General features: G+C 38.8%; 1 protein-coding gene across 3 annotated transcripts in view; it reads right to left on the reverse strand.

Annotated features, from left to right (window-relative positions):
• Positions 1-1,161: 1,161 nt before the first annotated feature.
• C1H6orf118 (chromosome 1 C6orf118 homolog) overlaps positions 1,162-26,505 on the reverse strand; it is a 29,598-nt gene continuing 4,254 nt past the window's right edge. For all 3 annotated transcript variants that reach the window (XM_049114282.1, XM_025422711.2, XM_049114280.1), the window contains exons 2-10: positions 20,594-21,267; positions 19,655-19,777; positions 18,811-18,870; positions 13,241-13,365; positions 10,706-10,764; positions 6,512-6,693; positions 3,561-3,614; positions 2,945-3,006; positions 1,162-1,397 (exon numbers count right to left, since the gene is read on the reverse strand). In XM_049114282.1, the coding sequence (XP_048970239.1) occupies positions 1,322-1,397; positions 2,945-3,006; positions 3,561-3,614; positions 6,512-6,693; positions 10,706-10,764; positions 13,241-13,365; positions 18,811-18,870; positions 19,655-19,777; positions 20,594-21,267 (1,415 nt within the window). In that variant the 3' untranslated portion in view covers positions 1,162-1,321. The remainder of the gene's footprint in view (positions 1,398-2,944; positions 3,007-3,560; positions 3,615-6,511; positions 6,694-10,705; positions 10,765-13,240; positions 13,366-18,810; positions 18,871-19,654; positions 19,778-20,593; positions 21,268-26,505) is intronic.

Raw genomic sequence — 26,505 nt, forward strand, 5'->3', positions numbered from 1 at the left:
CTATACCTTGACCAGTGATATATATAAATGACACAGTATAATGCAGTGGTAAGAGTTTAGGAATTGAGCAAACCAAATCTGGGATTGGATTCCTGCTCTATTTTTCACAGCATAGTTTAAACAAATCAATTCACCACTTCACATTTTCATTCTCTCCCCCATAAAATGGGAAATAATGATGCCTCCTTAATAAGATTCTAGTGAACATCAATAATCAATAGAAGGCAACTTGAATGTAGAGAATTCAACAAACATTAATAAAGCCTAATTTATTTATATATATGGTGAACATTTGCAGTTTCAGCTGCCACCATTTTATCTCTAAAAGCAGAATGAATCATGCCCCAGGAAGAGCTACTGAATTTAAACAGAGCTGTGATGAACATGCCACCCTGACATTGACCTCCTGGTCCATAGGAAGCAAACCCTGCTCATCTCTTTCTGTCTCTCTCTGACCTCAAACTCTACTCTTCCAGGTTAGGATCAAATCCCTCGTGTAGTTAAGCCTTACCTTTAATCTTCACAACAGCCCTATATACAGCTGTCCAAAGAAACTGGACTTATATTTACTCTAAGTGCTCAGTCCAGATTATAGGCAAAGTGGGGGTTTAAAAAATTCAAGTCACAATGTTGTCATGAAGATCACAGTCAGTCAAGACATACGTGTTGCAAGTACCATGCCAGTACCATAATGTTTCAGAGCACTGCATCACTTACAATCAGTAAAGATTATTTAATTAAATGAATGTTAATTATGTGGTTACTACATTTTATTAAATGTTCATATATAAACCTGCATTGGCTAATAAAAAACATATTTGATCTGTATTGTAGCAGTGCTGAATTTCTCATTCCTATCAAATAATTGAAAATATTTTTCTTTGGGGCACCTGGGTGGCTCAGTCTGTTAAGCATCTGCTTTCTGCTCAGGCCATGATCCCATGATCCTGGGATCAAGTCCCGCATCAGGCTCCCTGCTCACAGAGAGTCTGCTTCTCCCTCTGCCTCTGCCCCTTCTTGTGCTCTCATTCTCTCTCTGTCAACTAAATAAATAAAATCTCTTTTAAAAGGTATTTTTCCTTGGAGAAAATTATTGAATTAAAGCAGAATATACTCTAAGAACCTCTATAGTTATGAATATGTATACAAAAGTAAAACTAATCAGATGCATACATGTATTTATTCCAATAACTTGAGTAGGTTACACATACTATGTTAACTTTATTAGAGATTAAAACTGAAAAACTGAGATGTATCTTCATTAATTTATACATCTGCAAATATTCATCCTATGTACATGGTGGCTGTGAATTTTCATAGGTCATTTTCCAGTCACTTGAGAGGTATTGTTTGTTTCCTTTACGTTTATAAATTCTTTAATGAAATTCCAAAGTTTCCTTAAACACAAAAAATGAACACAATATATTAGACAAAAGTACCTTAAGCATATAATAAAATTTTAAAACAAATATTCTAGGATATATTTACACAAAAACAAAAAGCAAGACTTTGTAATCCTCTGCTTTCATTTTAAAGGATTTCTTGTAGCACTTTGGCCTTGAATGTAGCAAAGATTTTCCCTATATATGGGCACAATCACCTGCAGTATTTTTCAGACTAATTATAATGTGGCAGCAGATGTAGATTTGCCTTGGACATAATGATATTTAAATTTTAGGTCCATTAAGTCTCATTCTCAAAACTGTGGAAGGAGCCTTCTCAATTTTGTATTTGTAATTCTATGTCACTCCTTTGAGGACACTCAACGTAATGTAATCCACCTGTGTGGTTCACTCAGCAACCATGCTAACACCTTTCTCCCCTGACTTTCTCTACCATGTAAGCTGGAAAGTAGAGTGTGCTATTTCCTAGACTCCTTTGCAGCTAAGGATGGTTTTGGGATATGGTGCTGGGCAATGACAGAGGGGTGGAAGTCCCAGGGAAGTGCTTCCCCTTCTAAATAAGACAGAAAAGTCTCATGAGGGCAGCCCCGTGGCTCAGCGGTTTAGTGCAGCCTTTAGTCTGGGGCATGATCCTGGAGACCCTGAATCGAGTCCCACGTAGGGTTCCCTGCCTGGAGCCTGTTTTTCTCCCTCTGCCTGTGTCTTTGCCTCTCTTTCTGTCTCTGTGTCTCTCATGAATAAATACATAAATAATCTTAAAAAAAGAAAAGAAAAGAAAAGAAAAGTCTCATGATGAGCTCTTTGCCTTTTGTCCTTGCCTTTCCCTTTTATTCTTCTACGGGATGTAGATGCCTGCCTGAAGATAGCCAGCCATATGGAGGCCTGGAGGCCTCCATACTCAAGAAATACAGAGAAAGAAGGCAAAAGAACATTGCTTCCTTGATATTATCATTGAACCTAGGCCACCTACAACTAAATGTTTTTTTACTGTTGTTAAGAATCAGCACTTTTCATGCTTAAACCATCAATGGTTTTCTGTTGCTCTCAGACTTATCAATCCTGAAATTTGAACTGTAGAATCAATTCTAAGAAAGTAACTATATAAAGCTAAATTTATGTAATAAATAATGTAAATCAGCCATTTCATTTTTTAATTAAAATTATCAGAGTAATGCATGTATTACTCTGATTCTTTGAAAATTCAATGCCACTAAAAGCCATATAGTTTCAGAAAAGAAAGCCACCACAGTCACATGCCTCCCCACCTTCCTGATCCCTGCCCATGAGAATGTACCCTCAATTCCTCAGTTCTTTCCAAAGAATTTATTTCTATATTGTTAAGTAATAGACAGTGATTGAAATTTAAATTGTGGGCTAAGCATTCTTGAGCACAGGCAAGGATGTAACATATATATTTAAAATTAACACTCATGAATATAAATATTTCAGAATTACAGTCTAGTCTAACTTAGATTTGAGTGGATGGCTTTGAGAATAGCATGAGATTGTCCCACTTCTCTTATTATGGGATCAATACTTACTGCTGCTCTTCCTCACTCAACTTACTCTTCTCTATGCTCTGTTTCACATGGCTTTCAATAACCTACCAAGAATCAAAAATCATTTGGTCATGTATAATGGCATGATACCGATCTTATATGATAATAATATTGAACCAAAATGGAATATTCACTTTTGGAATCAGGAATAACATAATAATTTATACTATATATAATATAGTACAGAGGGATATACATATTTATCCCTAATATATACAGAGGGATATACATATCTAATTGAACCAGAATTATAATCTTTTAAGCAGCAAATTGTTAGTATGTATTCTGGAGGAATATCCTGAAAGTCATTAGAGGAATCAGTTCATCATATTCCTTGCTACCAAATAAGACATGTGGTCTTATGAATGGTCAATGGTCAGAATGGTCAATTCTGATGAGCATATTCAACTATTAAGAAAGAATATTTATTTTTTCACTATTTGCTTATATCTGTACAGTTTTAAGCTAATGTCTGCATAGTGAGATATTCCTACCACTACAGAAAGTTATCATTTAGAAAGATAATGACACAGTACAAGAATCACACATCACTAAAGAAAATATTTCTATTGAAAAACATTAATTCACAAAAACTTACATGTATTTTCGTCTTTAAAATTCTATTTTCTGTTTCCAATTTTATAGCTTCAGTCTGGAGAAGAAATGGTTTCAAAAGTAAGATATTTAGTTAAGAATATTTGTTAAATAAAAAAAAAGAATATTTGTTAAATACTTCTCTCCACTTAGGGAGCAATAAGTATTATGTAAATGGTGTTATTCTAATTTCAAAAGTACTCAATAGCACACCATTTAAAAACAGATGAATAGGGATGCCTGGGTGGCTCAATCAGTTAAGCATCTGTCTTCAGCTCAGGTCATGATCCCAGAGTCCTGGAATCAAGCACCACACCAAACTCTCTGCTCAGGAGGAGCTTACTTCTCCCTCTCCCTCAGCCTGCCACTCTACCTAGTTGTGCACTTGCACTCTCTCTCTGTCAAATAAATAAATAAAATCTTTTTAAAAAATGAATAAACAAAGCATGAACACACTCATGAAGGACATGTGTTAAAGACAGAAAAATCCTTGCCTTCTAGGTCAAAAACTAGAGGAGATAAGGATTGATATTAGAAAAACCTAGAGAATTTTAGGGAAATTCTAGAGCAGTTCCTCAATTTTCATAAACTTATAACAGAATTTGTTAAAGTGACTGGATACAATATAAAAATACAAACATTGGGGCACCTGGGTGAGGTAAGTGATCAACCCTTGATTTCAGCTCAGGGCATGATCTCAAGGTTGTGGGATCAAACCCTGTGTCAGGCTCTATGCTCAGCATGGAATCTGCCTGAGATTCTCTCTCCCTCTGCCCCTCCCTACTGTGCTCATTCACTCTCTGTCTCAAGTAAACAAATCTAAAAAATAAAACAAATATCAATAAATCACATATATACCAACAATAACTGATTATAAATTGTAATGTAAAATGTTTTTGAGGTTTCCATTAACAATAGTAACAGATGCCATAATGTTAAAATAACAAACATAAAAAAGACCAATGCATACAAATAAATAAATATAAAATGATCCATGATGAGAGTGTTAATACTGTGAAGCTATAATTTCTTCCCAAATTAATCTATAAATTCATTGTAAACACAATCAAAATACTAAGACTATTATTACGGAACCTTGAAAAATTGTTTAATACTGTGAATGAGAATCTCCAAGATAATTATGAGCAAAATAATGACGGCCATTAAGACTTGCTCTTTCAGATATTCAACATATTGAAAAGTATTCACAATTATATCAGTGAGGCTGGATAGTGTATAAGTAAGCACCTAAGTGGGGTTTTAATCCTAATTCTACTGCTTTGTCACTATGAGTTTAATTAAGTTACTTAGCACAACTGTGCTGTGGTTTCCTTATCTGAAAAAGAGGGCTAATAATATATAACAATAGCTATAATACTATTATAATACTATAATACCTATCTCTTAGGGTTGTTGGGAATTATCTGAAATATTTTTTAAATGTTCACAGTAGTATCTGGGACATTGTAAATTCTTGATATATTTAGTTATTTTTTATTCTGGTTAGAAATGACATATTTCACATCCAAAACCAGAAATCAATTACTTCATAAGATAATAAATACAATTCTATTGGTACCTTCCAGTATTTGATTTGAGCTAAGGGTATAAAAAATAGTTAAATGAATATAAATTAATGATATGAAACCCTTATAGGGATTTTCTATTTCTTAGATTAAATCCACTTGAAGAGGTTTTAATTTTAAAAGAAAAGTTTATATCATGCTCATGAGATTTAAAGTTATACCATATTATTTTCAGTTTTCAAAATTTCAACTGTAGATTAGTGTTCATTCTCAGATCATTATTTCAGTTAAAAAAGAACAGACTGTACACAAAAAAAAACACAGAAGGAAATCTGAACATATTATTTTAAAAGAGAAAGAGAAGTTAAAACAAGTTTAAACCACTGCCACCTTCCTATACACTTTATAATTCTGCTTTTAAAAAATATATTGAAAAAAGATAGTCCTGGGAAAATATATGTAACTATATAACCATGAGAAAAAGAATAATCGCACATCTCTTATAAACTCTATAACTAAGTGTAACACTGAGTCAGATTCTGCACAAATAAGAATTAGATTATAACCTATAAAAAGTAGGGCAGCATAACATTTCAAAATATAGACTACAACCTATATCATATTGTTCATAAAAAATTTGGTTAGTAATAATTGTTAAAAACTACTTTTAAGGTAGCTGACTCTCCTTTCAATGGTAGTAATGAATTTCTGTCTTCTAACATAATTGTACAATTCACTGAAAATCTAACTATGTGGTTTCAATGTGACACGATGAAAATTGTAAGGGCTTTGGAGCACCAAAAGAATTAAGCTTGAATCCCAACTTTGCCATCTGTAAACTGTGTTATTTTGGGCAGGTTACTAAAATTCTCTGAGTTTCAGCTCAAGCTAATTAGTACATATATTAAATACTAAATGATGTCTGTCATTCCTTTTACAACAAGCATTTTCAATACAAAATTGTTAAACTTGGGGCTCCTGGGTGCTCAGTGGTTGACTGTCTGCCTTTGGCTCAGGTTGTGATCCTGGGGTCCCAGGATCCATTCCCTATCAGGCTCCCCACAGGGAGTCTGCTTCTCCCTCCACCTATGTCTCTGCCTCTTTCTATGTGTCTTTCATGAATAAATAAATATAATCTTTAAAAACAGAACAAAATTGTTAAACTTTAAGAGACATCAATTGCCCTGAAAGAGATACAATTTGAACCTTAACAAAACTCTACAGAATTTTTATCACCTTTATTTTTGTTATTTTAGCTAGATCTCTTAATTATTCTAATCATTTGTTACAAATGTTTTATAATGAAAATATATTTGAACCAATTTTCCATTATTGTTTACCCAACTGCAAAATGAAATTGTTTCATGTGTTTGCCAACATCTTCAAGCAAAAGAACAAATATAAACATTCAAACAAATAAATTACATACCTCCATGCTTTTATTCCTATTTTCAGCAATATGTGAAATTTCAGTATGAATCAAAGTTGTTTTAATTTCTCTTTCAAGAGCTTGAATTTCATCCCATTTACTAAGTATTTCACACCTCTTCTTTTCAACCTTCTCAATAAGAGTAAGGCAATCCTCATCCATTACATCTTTCTTATATGATTCTAGAAATATTTTTAAAAGCAAAATACTACTGTTTAATATGTCATCTCTTATTAATAGTATTATACATTATTAACAGTATTATGTGTTTTACACAACTATAAAACATAATGAAACTCGAGCTCCAAGCACATCAATAAAAATTATCTGATCCAAGAATGGGGATATTCCTCCCCTAATTCATTTATATAATCAATAAGTATTTATTGAGTGCCCAGTTTGAGCACCTAACAGTGTGGGGACAGTGCAAGGACTACTTTGTAGAAGTGTGGTGAAGTTGAGACCCAAAGGATGAAAAAGGAGTTAGACAAGTGGAAGGGGGTAATGAGGGGCAGAAGAGAAAAATTTGGCACATTTCAGTAAAAAAAAAAAAAAGTTATGCAGTAGGGTGCGGATATTGAAGGCCAGGAAGTGACATCAATGAATATCAGAAAGGAAGCAGGGGAAGATCTGAAAAGGTCTTATAACCTATGCTAGGAAATAAAAGCTTTTGAAGCTTTTAAGGATAAATACAATCACACAATGATCACTCTATCTACAGTACCAAAAGTGGATGAGAAAGGCTGAAGCTGGAAAAGGATGACCAGTCAGAAAACCATTACAATCATTCAAATAAGATCAGGTCAGGATAATACCTGTGGCATAAAGAGAAGTGGAGAGATACAAAAATGATTTAAGGAATGGAAACAAGGAGAGCTTGGTAACTGTATCCAGATGTAGAGGACAAGTAATATCAAAATAACCCTTAGGTTTCAGCCCTGCTACAACTAGGAACAGATGTGGTAGGAAAGAAATGAGTTCAATGCAGCAGAGAGGTAAGAGAGCTGGGTTCGAATCCCACATGGGCCACTAGCTACGAGCTGTGTTGAAGTGATTGATAGGGTGGAAATAGAAAGATTTCTGTCACAGGCTTTCTAACTTGACCTCCATGTGATACCATTCATTGAAACAGAGAGTTTAATCATGGACCTGTTGAATTGAGGCACCTATGAGATACCCAAGAGGCCATGCTAACTAGACAGCTGGATATATGGATCTCAAGCCTAAAAAAGAGATTTGGGCAGGGAAGAGATTTGGAATCAAAGATGTGTTCATTGAACCAAAGACATGCTGGGCTCCAATGAATGTCAATATTTAAGGATTCAGAAAGGAAATGGAGACATTGAGAATAAGTCACTGCTGAGGGAACCTAATATTCAAACAGCACAAATAGATTTTGACTACAATGATAGGACAATTTCTTGAGGAAGAATGACTACTCTTTTTTTGAATAGGAAAAAAGTCAATTCGAGTAATAATACTTACCTGCATATAGTAAACAATGCAGAAGCAACTGCCATCACTCAAACTTGCCAAATTTGGAAGAAAAGAAAACTTTGAAGATGAGTTTTGAAATTTGGGGGAATAAGCAAATACACCATGAACTAAGCAAGCAGGCAGAAACAACCAGAGTTAAACTTCTACACCAACAGAAACTACAGTCTGATCCCACCTTAACCTAAGCTGATAGTTTTAACCTTCAACAATTAACTGTGGATATAGAAGCAAAAAGGAATATAAGGCCACTCCAATGACCCAACTGTTGTTACCCCTTTTCTATTAAAGAGGAAGACTGCAGTACCAGGAGGAAGTTCCACAGAAAATACGATTGGAGGAGAGGCTCCTATATGAGAAAACTTTAGGAAAAGAATGAAGGAGGATGGACACAAGCCACCAGATTTCTTCAATAGCAGAAACAGCTAGAACCAACTATTAAGAAACATTTACTACAGTTCTAGAAATTAGTAACATCCTCTTATTATTTTTTATCACTGCCATTTTATCCTGTTAGTAGATAACAATGAAGCCCTTGAATTTAAAAGAAAAATGGGACAAATACAGTATGATTCCATTCATAAATGGAATCTCACAAAAAAAAAAAAAAGAAACAATAACAAAAAGCAGAATCAGACCTACAACTACAGAAAACAAACTGATGGTCACCGGAGGGAAGGAGGTGGAGGGATGGGACAAAATGAGTGAATGGGCCTCCAGCTACAGAACGAGTAAGTCCTAGGAATGAAAAGCATACGGATTACAACCAATGATACTATAATAGCGATGGCCTAGGACAGGTGGTAGCTACCCTTATGGTGAGCATTGCATCAGGCATAAATTTGTCAAATCACCAAGTTGTACACCTGAAATTAATGTAACTTTGTGTGTCATTTATACTCAAATTTAAAAAAAAAAGAAAAGAAAAAATGGTGAGCCTGTAAGGAGACAGCAAGGAAACAGGAAACAATGAGCTAGAGTACCATCCATGACTTTTCAGTAAGAGGAACCCAAGAATAAGCGACGTGGGTGCGGGAGAAGGATGGACACAACCACCCTGTAAGCTCTGAGAAGGGGTCAGAAGACAAGCACTGGGCCAGATCAGGACAAAGAAGAGGCCAGGACTCAGGCCATAAGAAAGGTAGAGCACACAGGTGATGCTCGCAGGAAGGAAAGAAGTGACAGAAGGAAACAAAAGGGGATGCCTGTGTGGCTCAGCAGTTTAGCACCTGCCTGCCTTCGGCCTAGGGCATGAATCATCCTGGAGTCCCGGGATCGGATCCCACATCGGGTTCCCTACAGGGAGCTGCTTCTCCCTCTGCCTATATCTCTGCCTCTCTCTTTCTCTGTGTCTCTCATGAATAAATAAAATCTTTTTAAAAGAAGAAGAAGGAAGCAAAGGGCCCCAGCAAGAACCTTTGAGGCCAAGTTCTGCTAAGAACTTAAAACAGGTTAGATCTGTGAGTATATCCTAAATGCTGCTGAGAGTGGGGGCAAGGGGTAGTGATTCTAGCCTGAGTTAATATTAACAAACTTGGAGGAAAAACAGCATTTGGCTGAATCATTGCATTAACAGTATAGATCTTTAAGCAGTATAGTATCTTTAAGCAAGATACTTAACTGACCTTATTTTGGTTACTTATATTCTAAATTGTGTATCTAATTTTAAAATAATTTAATATTTAGCTATTGCATAAGTATTCATAAATGTACTGTATTTCACACAAGCAACAATGATGAGAAGGAGGAATGGGCAGTACCACTTTTCTGAGCCAGGCTCCCTGATCCTACTTTCCATGGGTTCTTAAATATCATCCTCATAGCATACCTGAGAGGGAAGTATCATCATTATCCCAACTTAAGAGGCAGGCAGCTGAGACTAACAGTTGAAATAACGAAGCTGGCAGTCTGGGTGAACCACCAGCCAACTGGCCTGCCAGGGAGACGTGTCCACCTCTGGCAGCCCGCCACCATCAGCACACCATAGGAGTGGGGCTGAACCAGACAGAGGATGTGTCAGTGAGACAGAGGACATCACAAACCTGGACAGCCTAGGAAACTTCTTTGAACTGGGAAAAGAGATGCAAAGATTCTGGAATCCAGAATGGATTGTCTTCATTGCTGTTACCCAGGAAATCTCACGAGGCCACAGCTCTTCAAACTCTAGTCCAGTCCCATGTGGAGCACTGAGCAGTGTCCACAGCACCCTCATGGGAACTGTCCCCATATTTTTCTCATTTGGTCAATTTCTTAAAATCTATTCCAAATGTGGTGATCAAAACTTGACATAATTCTTTCTACATGAGGTCTTGACTGAATTCAATGTTCCACTAAAATCCACAAACATCTTAGAGGAGAATGAAGTCATGTACATGTTGTATCTCATTCCAGAGAAACTGAAAAAAACAAAGGGGCTCAAAGCAACAGAAACTAGAGTAATAATCTCCACGCTGACAGGATCTATTGAAGAGATGAACTGTTTCCTGCACCTTTAAAGTATTTCATTTAAACCACTTCAGATTAAATGAAAACTTGCTGTATTCCTAAAGAATTTGATGGAAAAAATATAAATGAATACAATTTAACAAGATCTCTGAAAGAAATCCTTTCAAACAAATAATAGCAGGACGCCATAAATCATAGATGAAGACATCAAGATTCTTCATCCAGAGGTCAGAAAAACATCACACAATTACTTGCCTGACTTTTCCTTAGCAGATTGCAACAATGTGTGCTCCATCTCTAGTTCACTTCTGAGTCTACGGTTTGGCAATAAAAATAAAATAAAAAAAAAACAGTAAAATATCAGAATTCCATTCATACCTTTCTTCTTCTGTCTAGTTTACTCCACAAGTCTTTCTTAAAAATTAAGAAATAAAAAGTTATTTCAGTTTCTATCAAAAAAGGTAATTTGAAACTCTATATAAGGTGAAAGCCTAAATCAGTCAAATTAAATAAACAAAAGAATACTTTCTTACCGAGATTGCATAAACCACTAGTTGAAGAAGCTGGTTAACATAAAATAAATGATTTCCTATAGTGTTTATGGATATTATTTTGTTACTTGAATTTCTACAAAGCAAGGAGGCAAAAAAACTCTCATTTACACTCTGAGATGAACAACAGATGAGGGCAGTAGAGGCATGTCACTGGGCTAGAATGCAGACTACACATTCCCTGTACCTTATGATTTCTCCCCAGAGATACAATTCACAAACCCTACTATTTACACTAAAAATAAAATATAAGAAATTTTTTTAAAGGGAAATGAAAACATTTGTAGTCTCTTTGTATTCTCTCCCTAGTTAAAAACAAACAAACAAAAAACTAAATTGGTATGCTTGGGTGGCTCAGTGGTTGAGCATCTGTCTTCTGCTCAGGGCATGATCCTGGGGTCTCGGGATCAAGTCCCTCATCAAGCTCCCTGTGAAGAGCCTGATTCTCTCTCTGCCTCTGTCTCTGCCTCTCTCTGTGTGTCTCTCATGAATAAATAACATCTTAAAAAAAAAGCTCAACTAAGCCAATTGTCTTACTTCTAATACATTTAGAGGGGTAACAAAAAGGGGGAGTCTAATATGCTCTGCTCATACAGAGAAATCCTGTGATTTGGTTAAAAACATCAACGCCACAAATGAGTCAATGCTACCTGTCTATAGGGGCCTCATGGTTAAATAGCTTCATATACATTAGCTCATTTTATCAGAGATGAAAAGAAAGAGTAAAGTATTATGACCCCCAATTTTAATAAATTAAGATTAAATGAATTAATAATAATGGCAGCAGCCTTATCAATATGTAGATTTGGGGCATTTAGTTTTCAGAAATGTTAAGTGTTTTATAGTTTTAAATATTATGTTCTATTCCATTGCTTTTTCTTCTTCTTCTGAGACTTTAATTATGTGTAAATTGGATCTTCTTTGCTTGTCTTCCACTTCAACCAGTTTTTCTCCAACTATTTTATTCTTTTTTGTTATCTTATTTTCATTCTCTGACTTGTTTATCTCTAATGCTCCTTATTGTGTCATCACTCATGACTATCCCTCCTGGAACATGTCATAATTTCATCTGTATAAGACATAATTTTGACTTTTTCAGCTATCTTTCCTCAGTGATCAAATCTTGCTTCACATCTTCCTTTTTATTGAGTTGATAGCTGTGCTTAGTGTTTACATTTCTAACTCAAGGTCATTTTCATAGCTAGAAATACTCTTTTGAGAATATTTAATTAAGTTTAGAGTGCTGGGGTACAGTTTACTTCTCCTAAATAGCTAAATTGTGTGGGTCTTCATTTTATACTATATATATATAGTTGTTTGTGCAGAGATCATTTGCACCTCTGCATTTTTTTGTGGGTAGGGAGAGTAGGTTAAGTAGTGTGTGAGGATCCTAAATCAAGATGACTTATTTTTTGTCATAATAGCAAAGTATTTTTTTGTTGTTTTAGGGTGTTTTATTTTGATTTTTTATTAGATAACTTTTTTTGGAGGAAAGAAAGAACAGTAGTGGAAGGGTCATCTGCTCTTCAATTTTCTTCTTTTATGGGATTCTAAATTCCCTTCCCTTGCATCTTTCTCCCTTCAATGCACAATTCTAAAGTATGCTGATCACTTCCTTTTAAACCTTTTCCCACCATATCATTATCACTTCAGCATTGGTTCCTTGCTTCCATGCTCACTGGCATTTGATGTGTATTTTTCTATTCTCAAACATTTTGAAGTTTGGATGCTTTTTGTCTTCCACTTATATTGAAGGCATGGTTTTGTTTTTTGGTTTTTGTTTCATGTTTTGTTTTCTTGATGATATTTTGAGTATGTTGGCTTTGCTTCAATATTTTTTTAAATCCTCTATAAAACATATGCCCTATCATCTTGCGATTTCATCTGAAAGTCTGCACAGAAAAGTTAAAAGTTTTTTAAGTTAAAAAAATAATAAGACCATTCATGAAAGGTGTCTTGACATTGCAGCAGTCACCTATCAGTAGGTCCCCAGGGGACCACCAAAGATGATATTCCTTCAGAAACCATCCCAACCCACCTTCCCCCGCTACAGACACCAGATTTCATTGAATTTCCCAGTCACAGATATGATGGCTAGTGAGACAGGAAAGATGATATGGTATTAGTAAGGGCAGCATGCCTCACCCAACAATGCAGAAAAAAATGTTGTCACATGGTCCTGATATATTGTAAAATAGTATAATCCCAACATAAATCCAATCAGATTGTTAACTCTCACTTGTCATTATGCTCCAGGGCTTCTTTGGTGGCTGTCACAATCACCCTCAGCTCCTCCCTGGCCTGGTTGACATCTGCTGTCTTCACGGACCTCCTCTCCAGCCCCTTGGCATTAGCTAGCAAAGTCTAGGAAAGACAAGGCCATAATGGGTAAGACACACACAGGAAGGATGAACATTTTCCTTTTTCGCTATTATAGTGTATCCAAGATATCCTGAGTCTAAATAGAAATTATAGGTAAAATGGGTAAATCGAAGGATGAAAGGGAGGGGCAAATATTGAAGGAGGGACAACTATGTCATGTAAAGATTTGGGTAAAATATTGTTTTTACATTTTTAAGACTTTATTTTCTTAAGAAAATTAAAAAGTCATAGGGGTTTCACTGTGGGTTTGTGTAGGGAAAAAGAAATGCTGAATAAAGTGCTCCAAGTATATCATCATAAGCACCACAATTATTTCTAAATTGGTGAGAAAACATTTAATTTTATTATTCTACATGGATATAAAGCAATGCTAGATTCAAATGTAGAGACACAAAGATCTGTGCTTTATTAGGTGATGGGCTGCCAGATTTCCAGAAACAGAAAGAAGGATCTGATGCCCTGCTGGCCAGGGCACTTTTCATGCTGATTATTTGATCAGGATAAAGGCATGTATGTTCTTTATGGACTGAACCTCAAAAACTAAGGAACACCAGGTAGACCCCCAACTGGAGCCTTTGCTTATTCCTATCAAACAAAAACTTACTTTTCTGCGGCATGAAAAGCTCAGAACAAGGAAACTTTGCACATGTATGTATATGTTTGCATTAAGGAGTAAATCAGAGATGAGGAAGATGGCAATGGAGTAGGAGGGCCCCAGGCTCACCTCATCCCTCAAATAAAACTAGTTAATTATCAAATCCCTAAATACCCCAGAAACTGACCTGAAGGCTGGAAAAACAACTAAAGGTAGACAAGAGTCCACATTGAGGAAGGTAGTAATATGGAGACATTATTTGAGAGAGAAACGGATGGTGGCCAATGTGGTGGGGAGGGAGCCACAGTCACAAAGAAGGGTGAGAGCAGAACAGCACATAAGGGATCCCACACAGGGAACACAAATCCCCATATCAATTGGCTTAGAAAACAAGAGGGGCTGAATGTCCTGAGTTCTTGCAACTAGTGGGATGTAAAGCCTAGAGTTTTAACGGTCAGTGTGCTTGCCTCAGGGAGACCCCCGAAGACATTGAGGCTGCTTTAAGAGGGAAGGCAGGGGAAACAGTTCACAGACATACAGCTTGGAAACAGAAATCTGAAGAGCACCTGGTGCACACAGTGGGGAGGCTATTTGCTCCTTTTGGAGTGTGTCCCAGAAAGGAAGCATTCACAGAGAGATCCCTCTGAGAACAAAGGAACTGGCAGGCACCATTTCCTTTGCCAGTACTCAGCACAAGCACAGGACCACTTGCAGGAATCAGTGCAGCCTGGACACTCACTACCTAACTTGCTTACACAAAGCACTGCCCCAGCCCCCCATGCTTCAGTGGAACCCAATCTCCCAGCCACGTCTGCATCAGTCCTAGAGCAGTGGACCCCTTCCCCCAGAAGAATGGCCCAAATGCTGACCAACACCACATCTCCCAACCTGGAAGTTTTGCAGGGTCTAGGTTCCAGCAGTGGTGGTGACTGGTCTCATTTCACAAGCAGAGCAAACCTAGTTAAGGTTTACCACATTCAGGCCAGGGACCAAACACCATCCACAATAGGCCATGAGAGCCTCTGCAGACAAGCAGCCTAAAGGATAAAGTGGCTAGGACAAAACAGCAGAGTGGATGCAGCACACATTGGAGACACTGTCTGAAGTGCCAGGCCCTGGAGGACAAGTGACATTACACTGCATGGCACTACAGGACCTCTTCTTCATAAGGCTGTTAACCTCAAGAACAAGTAGACATAGCTGACTTTCCTAACACAGAGAAACAGGCACAGAGATTTAGACAAAATGAGAAGATAAATTAATTTGTCCCAAATGAAAGAACAGGACAAGGCCACAGCCAGAGAGATAAGTGAAACAGATATAAGGAACATGCCTGATGGAGTATATAAAGTAATCATCATAAAGATACTCACTGGCCTTGAAAAAAGAGTAGAAGATATTGGTGAGACCCTTAACACAGAAATAATGAATAACATAGCAGAGATAAAGGGTTCAATGAATGAAGTGAGAAACACACTTGATGGAATGAACACCAGGCTGGAAAAAGCAGAGGAATGAATTAATGACCTAGAAGACAGAGTAATGGGAAGTAATTAAGCTGAACAAAAGAGAGTAAAAAGAATTATGCAAAACAGGAATAGACTTAGGGAATGCAGTGACTCCATCAAACTTAGTAATATTCATATCATAGGGATCCCAGAAGGAAAAGAGAGAGAACAGGGGACAAAAAATTTATTTGAAGAAATAATAGCTGAAAAGTTCCCTAATCTAGAGAAGGAAATTTCCACGTCCAGTAGGCACAGAGAACCTCCAACAAAATTAAAAAAAAAATTAAAAAGCAGATCCACATCAAGACATATTGCAATTAAAATGGACAAAATGTAGTGATAAAGAAAAAAAATTTTAAAGCAGCAATACAAAAGTAGACAATTACATACAAGGGAAACCTCATAAGGTTATCAGCAGATTTTTCAGCAGAAACCTGGCAAGCCAGAAAGAAGTGGCATGAAAGAGTTAAAGTGCTGAATGGGGAAAATCTGCAGCTGAGAATACTCTATCCAGCAAGGCTATTATTCAGAATAGAAGGAGAGATAAAGAGTTTCCCAGACAGACAAAAACTAAAGAAGTTCATAACTACTAAACCAGCCCTAAAAGAAATATTAAAGGGGACACTTAGAGTGGAAAAAAGACCAAAAGTGACAGTATGAAAATAGGAAGCTAAAAGCAGTAAACATGAATATTTCTGTAAAAAATAAATCAAGAAACTCACAAAATAAAAGGATGTAAAATATGACACCATATACCTAAAATGTGGAGAGAAGAGGAGTAAAGAATGGGTTCAAACTTAAACAGCCATCAACTTAATATAGACTCCTATATACAGATATTATATACATACCTAATGGTAACCACAAATCGAAAACCAATAATAGATACAAAGAATAAAGGAATCCAAATATATCACTAAGAAAACCAACAAACCGTGCAAGAAGAAAGGATCCAAGAAAAACTTCAGAAACAAAGACAAAATGAGTAACAAAATGACAATAAATACAAATCTATTAAAATTACTTTGAATATAAGTAGATTAAATGCTCCAATCAAAAGGCACAGGATGACAGAATTGATTAAAAAACCAAGACCCATTTGTCTGCTGCCTACAGAAGACTCATCTTAGAACTAAAGACACCTGCGGATTGAAAGTGAGGGGATGGAGAAACATTTATCATGCAAATAAATGTGAAAATAAAGCTGGAGTAGCAATATTTATATCAGATAAAATTAATTTTATTTTTTAAAGATTTTATTTATTCATGAGAGAGAGAGAGAGAGAGAGAGGCAGAGAGATGGGCAGAGGGAGAAGCAGGCTCCCTGTGGGGAGACCAATGTGGGACTCGATCCCAGGACCCTGGGATCATCACCTGAGCCAAACCACTGAGCCATCCAGGCATCCCAGACAAATAGATTTTAAAACAAAGACTGGAACAAAAGACAAAGAAGGACACTATATAGTAACAAAGGGGACAATCCAGTAAGAAGATATGTTATAAATATTTATGTGTCCAACATGGGAGCATGCAAATACATAAAGCAGTTAATAATAAACATGAAGGAACTAATTGATAGTAATACAACAATAGTAGGGGACTTTAACACCCCACTTATATCAATGGACAGATAATTCAATCAGACAATCAACAAGGAAACAATGGCATTGAATGACACATTGGTCCAGGTGGATTTAACAGATACATTTAATACATCCCATCCTAAAACATCAGAATACACATTCTTCCCAGGTGTAGAACATTCTCCAGGATAGATCATACTGGGCTACAAAACAAGTATTACAAATTCAAAAAGATCAAAGTCATACTATGCAGCTTTTCCAACCACAATGCTATGAAATGAGAATCAACCACAAGAAAAAAATCCAGAAAAACTACAAATATATGGAAGTTAAACAACCTGCTACTAAACAATGAATAGATTAACTAAGAAATCAAAGATGACATCCAAAAGTACACAGAAACAAATGAAAATGAAAACACAGTGGCCCAAACCTCTGTGTCTCCGTTCAAATTCCCCTCTTCTTCTAAGGCCACCAGTCACTGGATTAGGATTCCCCCGCTCCACTGACCTCGTCCTCATTTGATTATATTTGCATAGACCCCATTTCCCAGTAAGATCACTCACAGCTTCCAGATAGACACAATGTTTTGGAGGACACTATTCATCTCAGCAAGGCTGCCTCTTCAGGAAAATGCAAGGAAGGTGTGCAATCCTGGCCACTGCGAGGCACCAATGAGATGTGGAACACACACACACACACACACACACACACACACACACACACACACAGTTTGGTAGCTAATGTTCAATAAAGGACAGCTTAAAAATAGTATTGGAAACTCTATTTTGAGATATTTATGGACCATTTTCTGAGTTTTGTATTGTTGTCATAACAAATTGCCACAAATTTTGTGGCTTAGCACAAACTTATCATCTCTATTGTGTAGAGCAGGAGTCTGGGTTAGCTCTGCTGGATCCGGTTCAGATCTCACTGGGCTGAAATCAAGGTGCTGGTGGGGCTACCTTCCTTTCTTAAGGCTCTGAGGCAGAATATCCTCCAGAATAACTCAGGTTGTTGGCAGGACCCACTTCCTTGTGGTTGTAGGACTGAGGTCCTGTCCTTGCTGGCTGTCAACTCCTGGAGGCCTCTCTCTAGTCCCTGCATGTGGACCCTCCATCCCAGAGCTCCCAACAGCCATGGAATCCTCCTCTCACTCAGAATCTCTCTGAATCTCCTCCCGCCACTTCTTCCTTCTGATGCCAGCCAGAGAAGGTTCTCTGCACATGATTAGATTGGGCCAACCCAGGTAATTCAGGATAATCTTCCTATTTTTAGGTCTGTAGTCTGCCTGTCCCAGACATCTAAGTGTCAATATCCAGTGAGAAGCAGGAAACATGTATAATTTGGAACCTACAGGAAACACCAGGGTGACATACAGAGAGCTGGGAGTCATCATTGTAAAGTATGCAAATGTATCTCGTAACCACGGAGAGAGGAAGGAAAGAGAGGGTTGATGCTGAGTAAAACAGTCATGTGAGGGCTTGGTTACAGAAGGATAAGCCAGGGAGATCACTGACAATGGGTGGCCAGAGACATTGGCAAAACACAGGAAATGTGTGTTTCCACCCCACCATTACTCTCACTGTGGGTAGAAGGTAAATTCTTTACCCACAGTGTCCTTCAACTGGCATAAAGCTATTCTAGGATGGAGGCACAAATGGGGCTTCTTGGATTCAGAATGCTTTCTATTTCTCTTGAAATATGAAGAAGTAAAGACACCTGTAGGATCAGCTGTTACCTTATACTGTGATGGGGATGTGGACTGCAGAAGTATCGCCATGTAGAGTTCATATTCATCCTGTACAAAAAGAATCCATTGAAAATGTGTCATAACACTAAAATGTAAGTTTCTTTGCAGCTATAAACAATATAGAGGTTAAGGATGTCAGTTTAGATCATTTCCAAAACTCTAAAATTTTCCTTCAATCTATAAACCAATATACCAAATAAAGTGTATACAATCTCACCAACTTTGAAGCACATTTGAGTATTAACTATTGATCACATCAGAATAGTATCACAAAATACCTTGACACACATACAACATGTGATCTCCTGCCATACAGATGCTCTGTGTTTGGGTCCTGCTGACCTGCCAGAGATGAGCTCTCTAGGGGCGGGGATGTTCTCTGGAGAATAGGCAGCTGTACGACTGCTCATAAATATTCATTATCTTTAGGACTTAGGCAATAGTAAGATCTGGAAGCAACCTCATTTCAAATCAACTTTCATCATGAAATCACAGCAAATGTGTAATTCCATTATAATTTATATGAAATTATTAGGCATAATTATGATAGTTTATGTTATACATGTACAACTTAGAAAAGTCTATAACTAACTGGGAAGCTCTAGTGAGGAAAAATGGGCTTAAGGAGTGAGCTAGCTGGTGGTTTATTCACAAGGCCCATTTCTGATTTCCGTGGCTAGAAGCACATTACTTTGAGTCTGTGAGTGATTTTCCTCATCTGTAGAATGGAGGCCATGATAATTGGTAGAATTTCTGTGAGAACTGCAATCCTCTGTGCAGAACATCATGTATGCCCCTCAATTGCTATGTAGGAAATAAACATTTTTATTACCTTAATTTCTTTCAAGATATCACCAAATATCAAAGAACTATTGCAAATGTCTTCAAAGACTTCTCTGAAGATGTGCAGTCTGTTGAATTGCTGAGGGTCGCATACACACACTTTCTGGAGCTCCTAGTTGTAAAACAGAACCAGTCATTTCAGAATGTCTTAATTTTCCTTTCTAAATAGCTCCTCAGGTGGAGGAATGAGAATTTCCACAAGGCTTTCTATCAGAGGGTCCAGCTCCCACCACCCCAGAGTTGGGGCTGGGCAGAGCCAGGCACCAAACCATGGTGCCTCTGATTCCCTCCCAGCAGTGCTGAGAATGTCCAATAGCATAGTTGTTGAAGGCACATTGGTCTATGTTTTCTTTATTCACTCCCTTATGCCCTGTACTCAAGGATTCACTGTGCTCACAATGCCCCCATGGTCTTCCTCTTTCCATTAGTCCTCTCAGGTAATCCTGCATTTTCATTGTCACATCCGAGGTCCTTCTTTACAACTCACAGCCCCCAGGAGTTCACCAAAGTGCCTCCCATCACATTCACCACCTTTCACAGACATGGGTGACTAAAGGCAGACTATACTTACATTACCTAACCATCTACTCCCACCTCACTCTCCCTCCCATGCTTTCATAGTGAGTTAGGCAAACTTTTTCTCAGATGTGTCTGCTATCCATGAACATTGTATTTACCACAGCTGCCAGCTGGCATCTGACACTCTCCCTATGAAGTCACTTCCAACTGACTTGTTTCCAGACTTAGACTTCTTTTCTCTCTCCCTGTTATCAACTACATGATGTCAGATGTTCTCAGCAACTGGTAGGTACACTATATTCTACCTGGAAATGTAAATGAGGTGCCTGAATACAGATCTCCATCCATAGCATTTAGACACCTGAACCACAGCAGTATGCCCATAGTACTGCAAAATCAACCTCCTTACCTGTTCCAACTTTTTTTCATGGCATGTTGCGGCCTTGCTCCCAGTGAAATCATTCTTCATGAGATCTTGCTTTGCAAGAACTTCCTTTTGGAAACACAGGAACTTCTTATACTTGTCTGCCTTCGTTATGCCAGCTAAGTAGGAGCTGATATACTGGTATTCATCCTTGTGTTGGGGAGACATCACACACTGACGGCTGGACTCCACTGTTCTGTACTTGAGAACTTTCATCTCTGGCAATCTCAGCTCTTCTCTCCTCCGCAGTTCTGGAGAAGCCTCTTTTCTTGGAGGCTTTCTTGGGGTCAAGTCCTCTTCTGAAGTGTGGGAAATATGCTCCAGGGGGTTCAAATACCTGAATAGTGGTGTAGCCTGGGCATCTTTTGGAGTCAGAGCTGTATTGATGGTAAAATAAGCCAAAGCGTCTTTCATCTTTGCAATCTTCTTATCACATGGTTTTTCTACTTTGAAGATTTTTTCCCCTTTTGGTCTACTGGCATTGGGCCAGTGATTCAGGATTGTCTCAGGAGGCCTGTAGAGCTTATTGGGATTCAAGTGCCCAGAGGTGTAGAGATAGATGTCATCTCTGTGATCTTTCTGAACTTTGTTCAAAAGTTTTGTTAGATTGCATAAAGTCCTAACGCCTTGCACCTCACAGTGCTTCCACTTCAGGTAAACTGGTCAGAAAAGATAATAAGATTATTAAATATTAGTTCCACAATAAGACAGCTATGTGCATTTGCTGAGCTGGTATATCCTATTCCCACAGGAGGAGCCAACAGACACAAACAGGAAAACAGCACACAGGCCAGGCCCAACTGCAAACAGGGGGCTTCTACTGACACCTGCCTGCTCAGTCCATAGAGCTGCAACTCTTGATCTTGGGTTTGTAGGTTCAAACCCCATATTGGGTGTGGAAATAACTTAATAATAAAATCTTTAAAAAAGAATATTTTTTAAAGGAAGGAAGGAAGGGAGGGAGGGAGGGAGGGAGGGAGGGAGGGAGGGAGGGAGGGAGGGAGGAAGGAAGGAAGGAAGGAAGGAAGGAAGGAAGGAAGGAAGGAAGGAAGGAAGTCCAAGGCCCTGCAAAGCCAGGAGGGAGGATGGGGTTTTTGATTCGATACAAGGTTTTTTACAAAGGGTTCTGAAAGGAAAAGTTTAACAGTCTAATTACAATTCATAATGATGGCAATTAGAGACAGCCACCCCTAGGAAATGAAGACAGGTATTTTTCTTTCTCTCTTAATATTGAAATGTGTCAGTAAAACCCTCAGTGACTACTGAGCCAGTCACCCCTTCTCTTCCCCTCCCCACTTGCAGGAAGATAAGGAGCCGGAGAGTAAAACCTATGGGTAAGTTGATGGGGACCCCAGATTCTTCCACAAAGGGCCTGGCTTCCCATATGTCCCAGTGGGAAGGCTCCATTTGGGCCTACAGTCCAGGACATGAAACAATAAGAAGCTGGCTTTTCGAGTCAGTTTCCTAACCATGTGATCTCAAAAAGCTTACATATCTCTCTGAATCATACTTTCTTCCACTGCAAGACTAGGATAATCATCCTACTCAAAAGGATTGATTGATAGCTAAATGGAATAGCATTTGGCAAAGAATCACATGGTGTGGAACAGCTACTCCATAAATGGTATCTGTCTTTAGTGAAGGAGTATAGTACAGGGAACACCTTATGATATGCTTCTGATAGAACATGAGTTGGCCCAGACTTCAACATGAGGAAAGGAGATTTCTTTCTGGCCAGGCACTGTGAGAGCCCTAGAGGAGCTAGCCTATGCCTGACCTTCCCCAAAAACCCCAGAAGAAAAAAACAAACAGATCTTCTGTCCTCTGGTGTCACCTGAGCTAGGAAGGGCACAGGCAACAGAGTGGTACAGCAGGCCCTGCAGAGCCCTGGAAGGCCCATTCTGAACCCCCACAGACCGGGCACTACCCGTGTCCATCCAAAACCCTGTTGCACCCTCTGGTCATCACATGATTCCATCTGTAACTGGTTTTGTCCCCATTTTGTAAAAGGGAAGCTGAGAAGGAGTGATGTGACCCACTCAGGTCCAGAAACCTAATAAGTGGCAGAACTGATTCCTAAATACAACACTTTTATCCAAACGGCTGGATCATCTCTTTCATTCCACAGGTGCCCAAGCAATGCAGGGAAGGACCTTCTAGGACCCACACCACATCCAAACCTATCTCCCTGACCAATCCATGGCTGAAATAATGATAATAAATCAGGACACATTATTTCCTTTGTTTTCACCTAAGAAAAGAAATAAAGAACCAGAGGGGCATCTGGGCATCTGACTTCAGCTCAGGTCATGATCTCAGGGTCCTGGTTGGAGCCCTGTATCTGGCTGCCGGATCAGCAGGGAGTCTGCTTCTCCTTCTCCCTCTGCCTCTCCCCCTGGCTTGTGCTCTCTCTCTCTCTCTCCCTCTCATAAATAAAATATTTTTTAAAAATAGAGAGATAAAGGCCCAGAGAATATGAAGAAGTGGGACAGCTTCTATTACTGTGTAGCAAATTATCACAAACCAAGTAGCTTCAAACCCATGTATTGGCTGACAGTTCTAGTGGTCTGAACTTCAGCCTGAACTGTGGGGTTGCATTCTCCACTCAGGACATTACAACATAAATACTAAAATGTGGGCCTGGTTGAGGTCTTGGAAGCTTTGGGAAGAAACTTGCTTCCAGGCTTATTCCTGTTGTTGACAGAATCCAGTTCCTGTGGTTGTAGGACTGAGGTCCCCACTTTCTGGTTGGCTGTTGATGGGGGTCAACCTAAGCTCCTAGTGGCTGCCCTCAACCCTGAACACTTACCCCCCTACCTTGACTCCCCTTTACATACTTCTCAACCCCCTTATCTCTGGCCCCCTCCTCTAGGACCAGCTTCATGTGATTAAGTCAGGTCCACCCAACATGCTACCTGTCCTGAGGTCACTGGTGCCGTGGGACACAACACAATCACAGAGCACTCTCTTTTCATGTTCAAAGTGTTGGGGACTATGCCAAATATATACCAGAAGTCAGGGAAATGAGCCTTCTCATCTCAGGGATGTTGCCTAGCCCAGAGCATTGTCCCATGAAGAGACAAATGAACCTCTCCCATCTGTGTGGTCAGATATTAGCACAAAAACTTCCAACAGTAGGATTCCTGAGAATTTATCCTTATAGATTAGCTTATTCCTTCAAAGAAACCACTTACAAAATGTTAAAATATTAGAACAATTTTCAAGACAGTTAATCATAATTCATCAAGGGTATAAACACTTAAGGCACTAAACACACACCATATTTGTGAGGCTTCTCAGGAGGACAGAACCAGTAGGATAGAGAGAGAATACATAAAGAGATTCATTTTAAGGAAATAGCTCACATGATTATGCTGTCTGGCAAGTCCAAAACCTCATGGTAGGCCAGGATGCTGGATACTCACTTCATGCCGAAGGCTTTCTGCTAGAGAATTCCCTGTTGCTCTGGGGAGGTCAGTTTTTATTCTATTAAGGCCTTCAACAGATTAGATGAAGCCCACCCATATTTCAGAGAGCAATCTGCTTTACTCAAAGTCTACTGATGTAAATGTTAATTTCCTCAACAGAAATATCCAGAATGAAATGTGATCAAATATCTGGGCATCGTGGCCTAACTAAGTTGACACCTAAAATTCACCATGACGCACATTATTGCAACTCTCTTTAAAAAGTGGGAGAAGGAGGCAGCTCCGTTGTTTTGTTATCCTTTGTTTATTCCCAAAAAGGATTTGAAACCACCAGAAATTTAGCAAAAATAATTTTCCTACTTGGAATATTTTCCCTTAGGTTGCAACAAAACTTGCTTCACCAGATTCAGAGAATCTGGATTCCATTTCTCTCTGCCAAGTTCTTACAATATGTACCTGGGATCCCATACTGGCAATAAATATTTAATTATTTTTCTACCTGAAAACATTATTTGCTATTGGCATAGACTACCATCTCAAACGGACAGAAAAAGAACAGAAAAGGTTGAAATAATTCATTGGAAAATGTGGTTGTTCACAAAGTAATCAGGAAACAAAGTTGCTTTGGGTAAAACCAAGCCAATTTTGAATAGCTATGGATAAGACATAGTAAGAAGTTTTTTGGACTAGGCTTAACTTAATAAATATTTCAAACACTAGTGTTTGAGATTTTTAAACACAGGGTGTTGTTTTTGGTGGTTCATCTTTTCCAGGACCGAAGCAGGAGATCTGTAATGTCACAATTATTACAAGTCACTTCTCTCTGCGATCTGATCTCGGGGAACCTCAGAATCCCACAAACATCTTGTTGGGCTAGCTCCCTCACCCCCACACTTAAGTCAGCAAACATCCCTGTGGTATGTGTTGGATGCAAGAATCCAGAGGGGATCCTGATTTCAGTCCAGCGAGTCCCTAGCAGGACCCAGACTCCTGCCCTAGATAATGGAGATGACAAATTTGGTTTGCTTTAAGTCACTAAATCGGTGGTAATCTGTTAGAGCAGCAGAAGAAAACAAACACAGTATGTGCAACGTAGGCTCCCTCGTCCCCAGACCTGGAAAGGCCGATGGTGAGGACGGCGGGGGGCGGGCTAGCAGCCAGCAGGAGTGGCAGGAAAATCGCTTCGTAGACTTGACAAGTCAGGGAGAGCAAGACTCCATGAGAGAGATCAGGGGGCCACCCACAGCACTCTGCTGCCCCCACCAGGGACCCCAAATGGAACAATGTGGTGATACCTCCCAACATTATAGGGGAGAGGCTTCAGTTTCTTTACCTCATATTAAAGAAAAACTAACCTCCAAAGGCTGGAAGACTGTAAAAGTGTCACTGCCACCTGCTGTATAGCCAGCGTGCAGGTGCCTGGATTATTTGTTAGGGATTTACCTGGCAACTAATTTTTCCTCCTACTTTTTAATTTACAGAATCCAGACTTATTAAGAAATACCGAAATAAGACAAGACGCTTTTTTGTTTCCAACGATTACATTGCACTTTGTGCATAGACATGCGGTCGCCTCACCATTTGAATCTCATAGGGCAATTCCTGAAAGTTAAGTACCATGAACACAAATGCTGCGAGGCAAAAATGGGCTCAGAGGTTCTGTGTACACATGACCATGTCTGGAAACACCCACCACCTCCACATTTCATTACCCAAACACCACCAGCACATAGAGAAAGGAGTATTCTGTGCGAAACTGTAAATTACTGGACAACATACATGGACCTCCTGGTGCATGGGAAGCCAACACACCTGAAAGCAGAAAGGAACTTTAAAGGGCTAAAATAGAGTGGCTGCACCAGTTCACATTCCCACCAACAGTGTAAGAGGGTTCCCTTTTCTCCGCATCCTCTCCAACATTTGTGGTTTCGTGCCTTGTTAATTTGCCCCATTCTCACTGGTGTGAGGTGGTATCTCATTGTGGTTTTGATTTGTATTTCCCTGATGGCCAGTGATGCGGAGCATTTTCTCATGTGCTGTGTGGAGATTCCTCAGAGTTAAAAATAGACCTGCCCTACCACCCAGCAATTGCACTGCTGGGGATTTACCCCAAAGATACAGATGCAGTGAAACAGCAGGACACCTGCACCCTGATGTTTCTAGCAGCAATGTCCACAATAGCCAAACTGTGGAAGGAGCCTTGTGTCCATTGAAAGATGAATGGATAAAGAAGCTGTGGTCTCTGTATACAATGGAATATTCCTCAGCCATTAGAAATGACGAATACCCACCATTTGCTTCGATGTGGATGGAACTGGAGGGTATTATGCTGAGTGAAATAAGTCAATCAGAGAAGGACAAACATTATATGGTCTCATTCATTTGGGGAATATGAAAAATAGTGAAAGGGAATAAAGTGGAAAGGAGAAAAAATGAGTGGGAAATATCAGAAAGGGAGACAGAACATGA

Source organism: Canis lupus, chromosome 1, assembly GCF_003254725.2.
Source record: "Canis lupus dingo isolate Sandy chromosome 1, ASM325472v2, whole genome shotgun sequence".
In the NCBI taxonomy this organism is placed as follows: domain Eukaryota; kingdom Metazoa; phylum Chordata; class Mammalia; order Carnivora; family Canidae; genus Canis; species Canis lupus.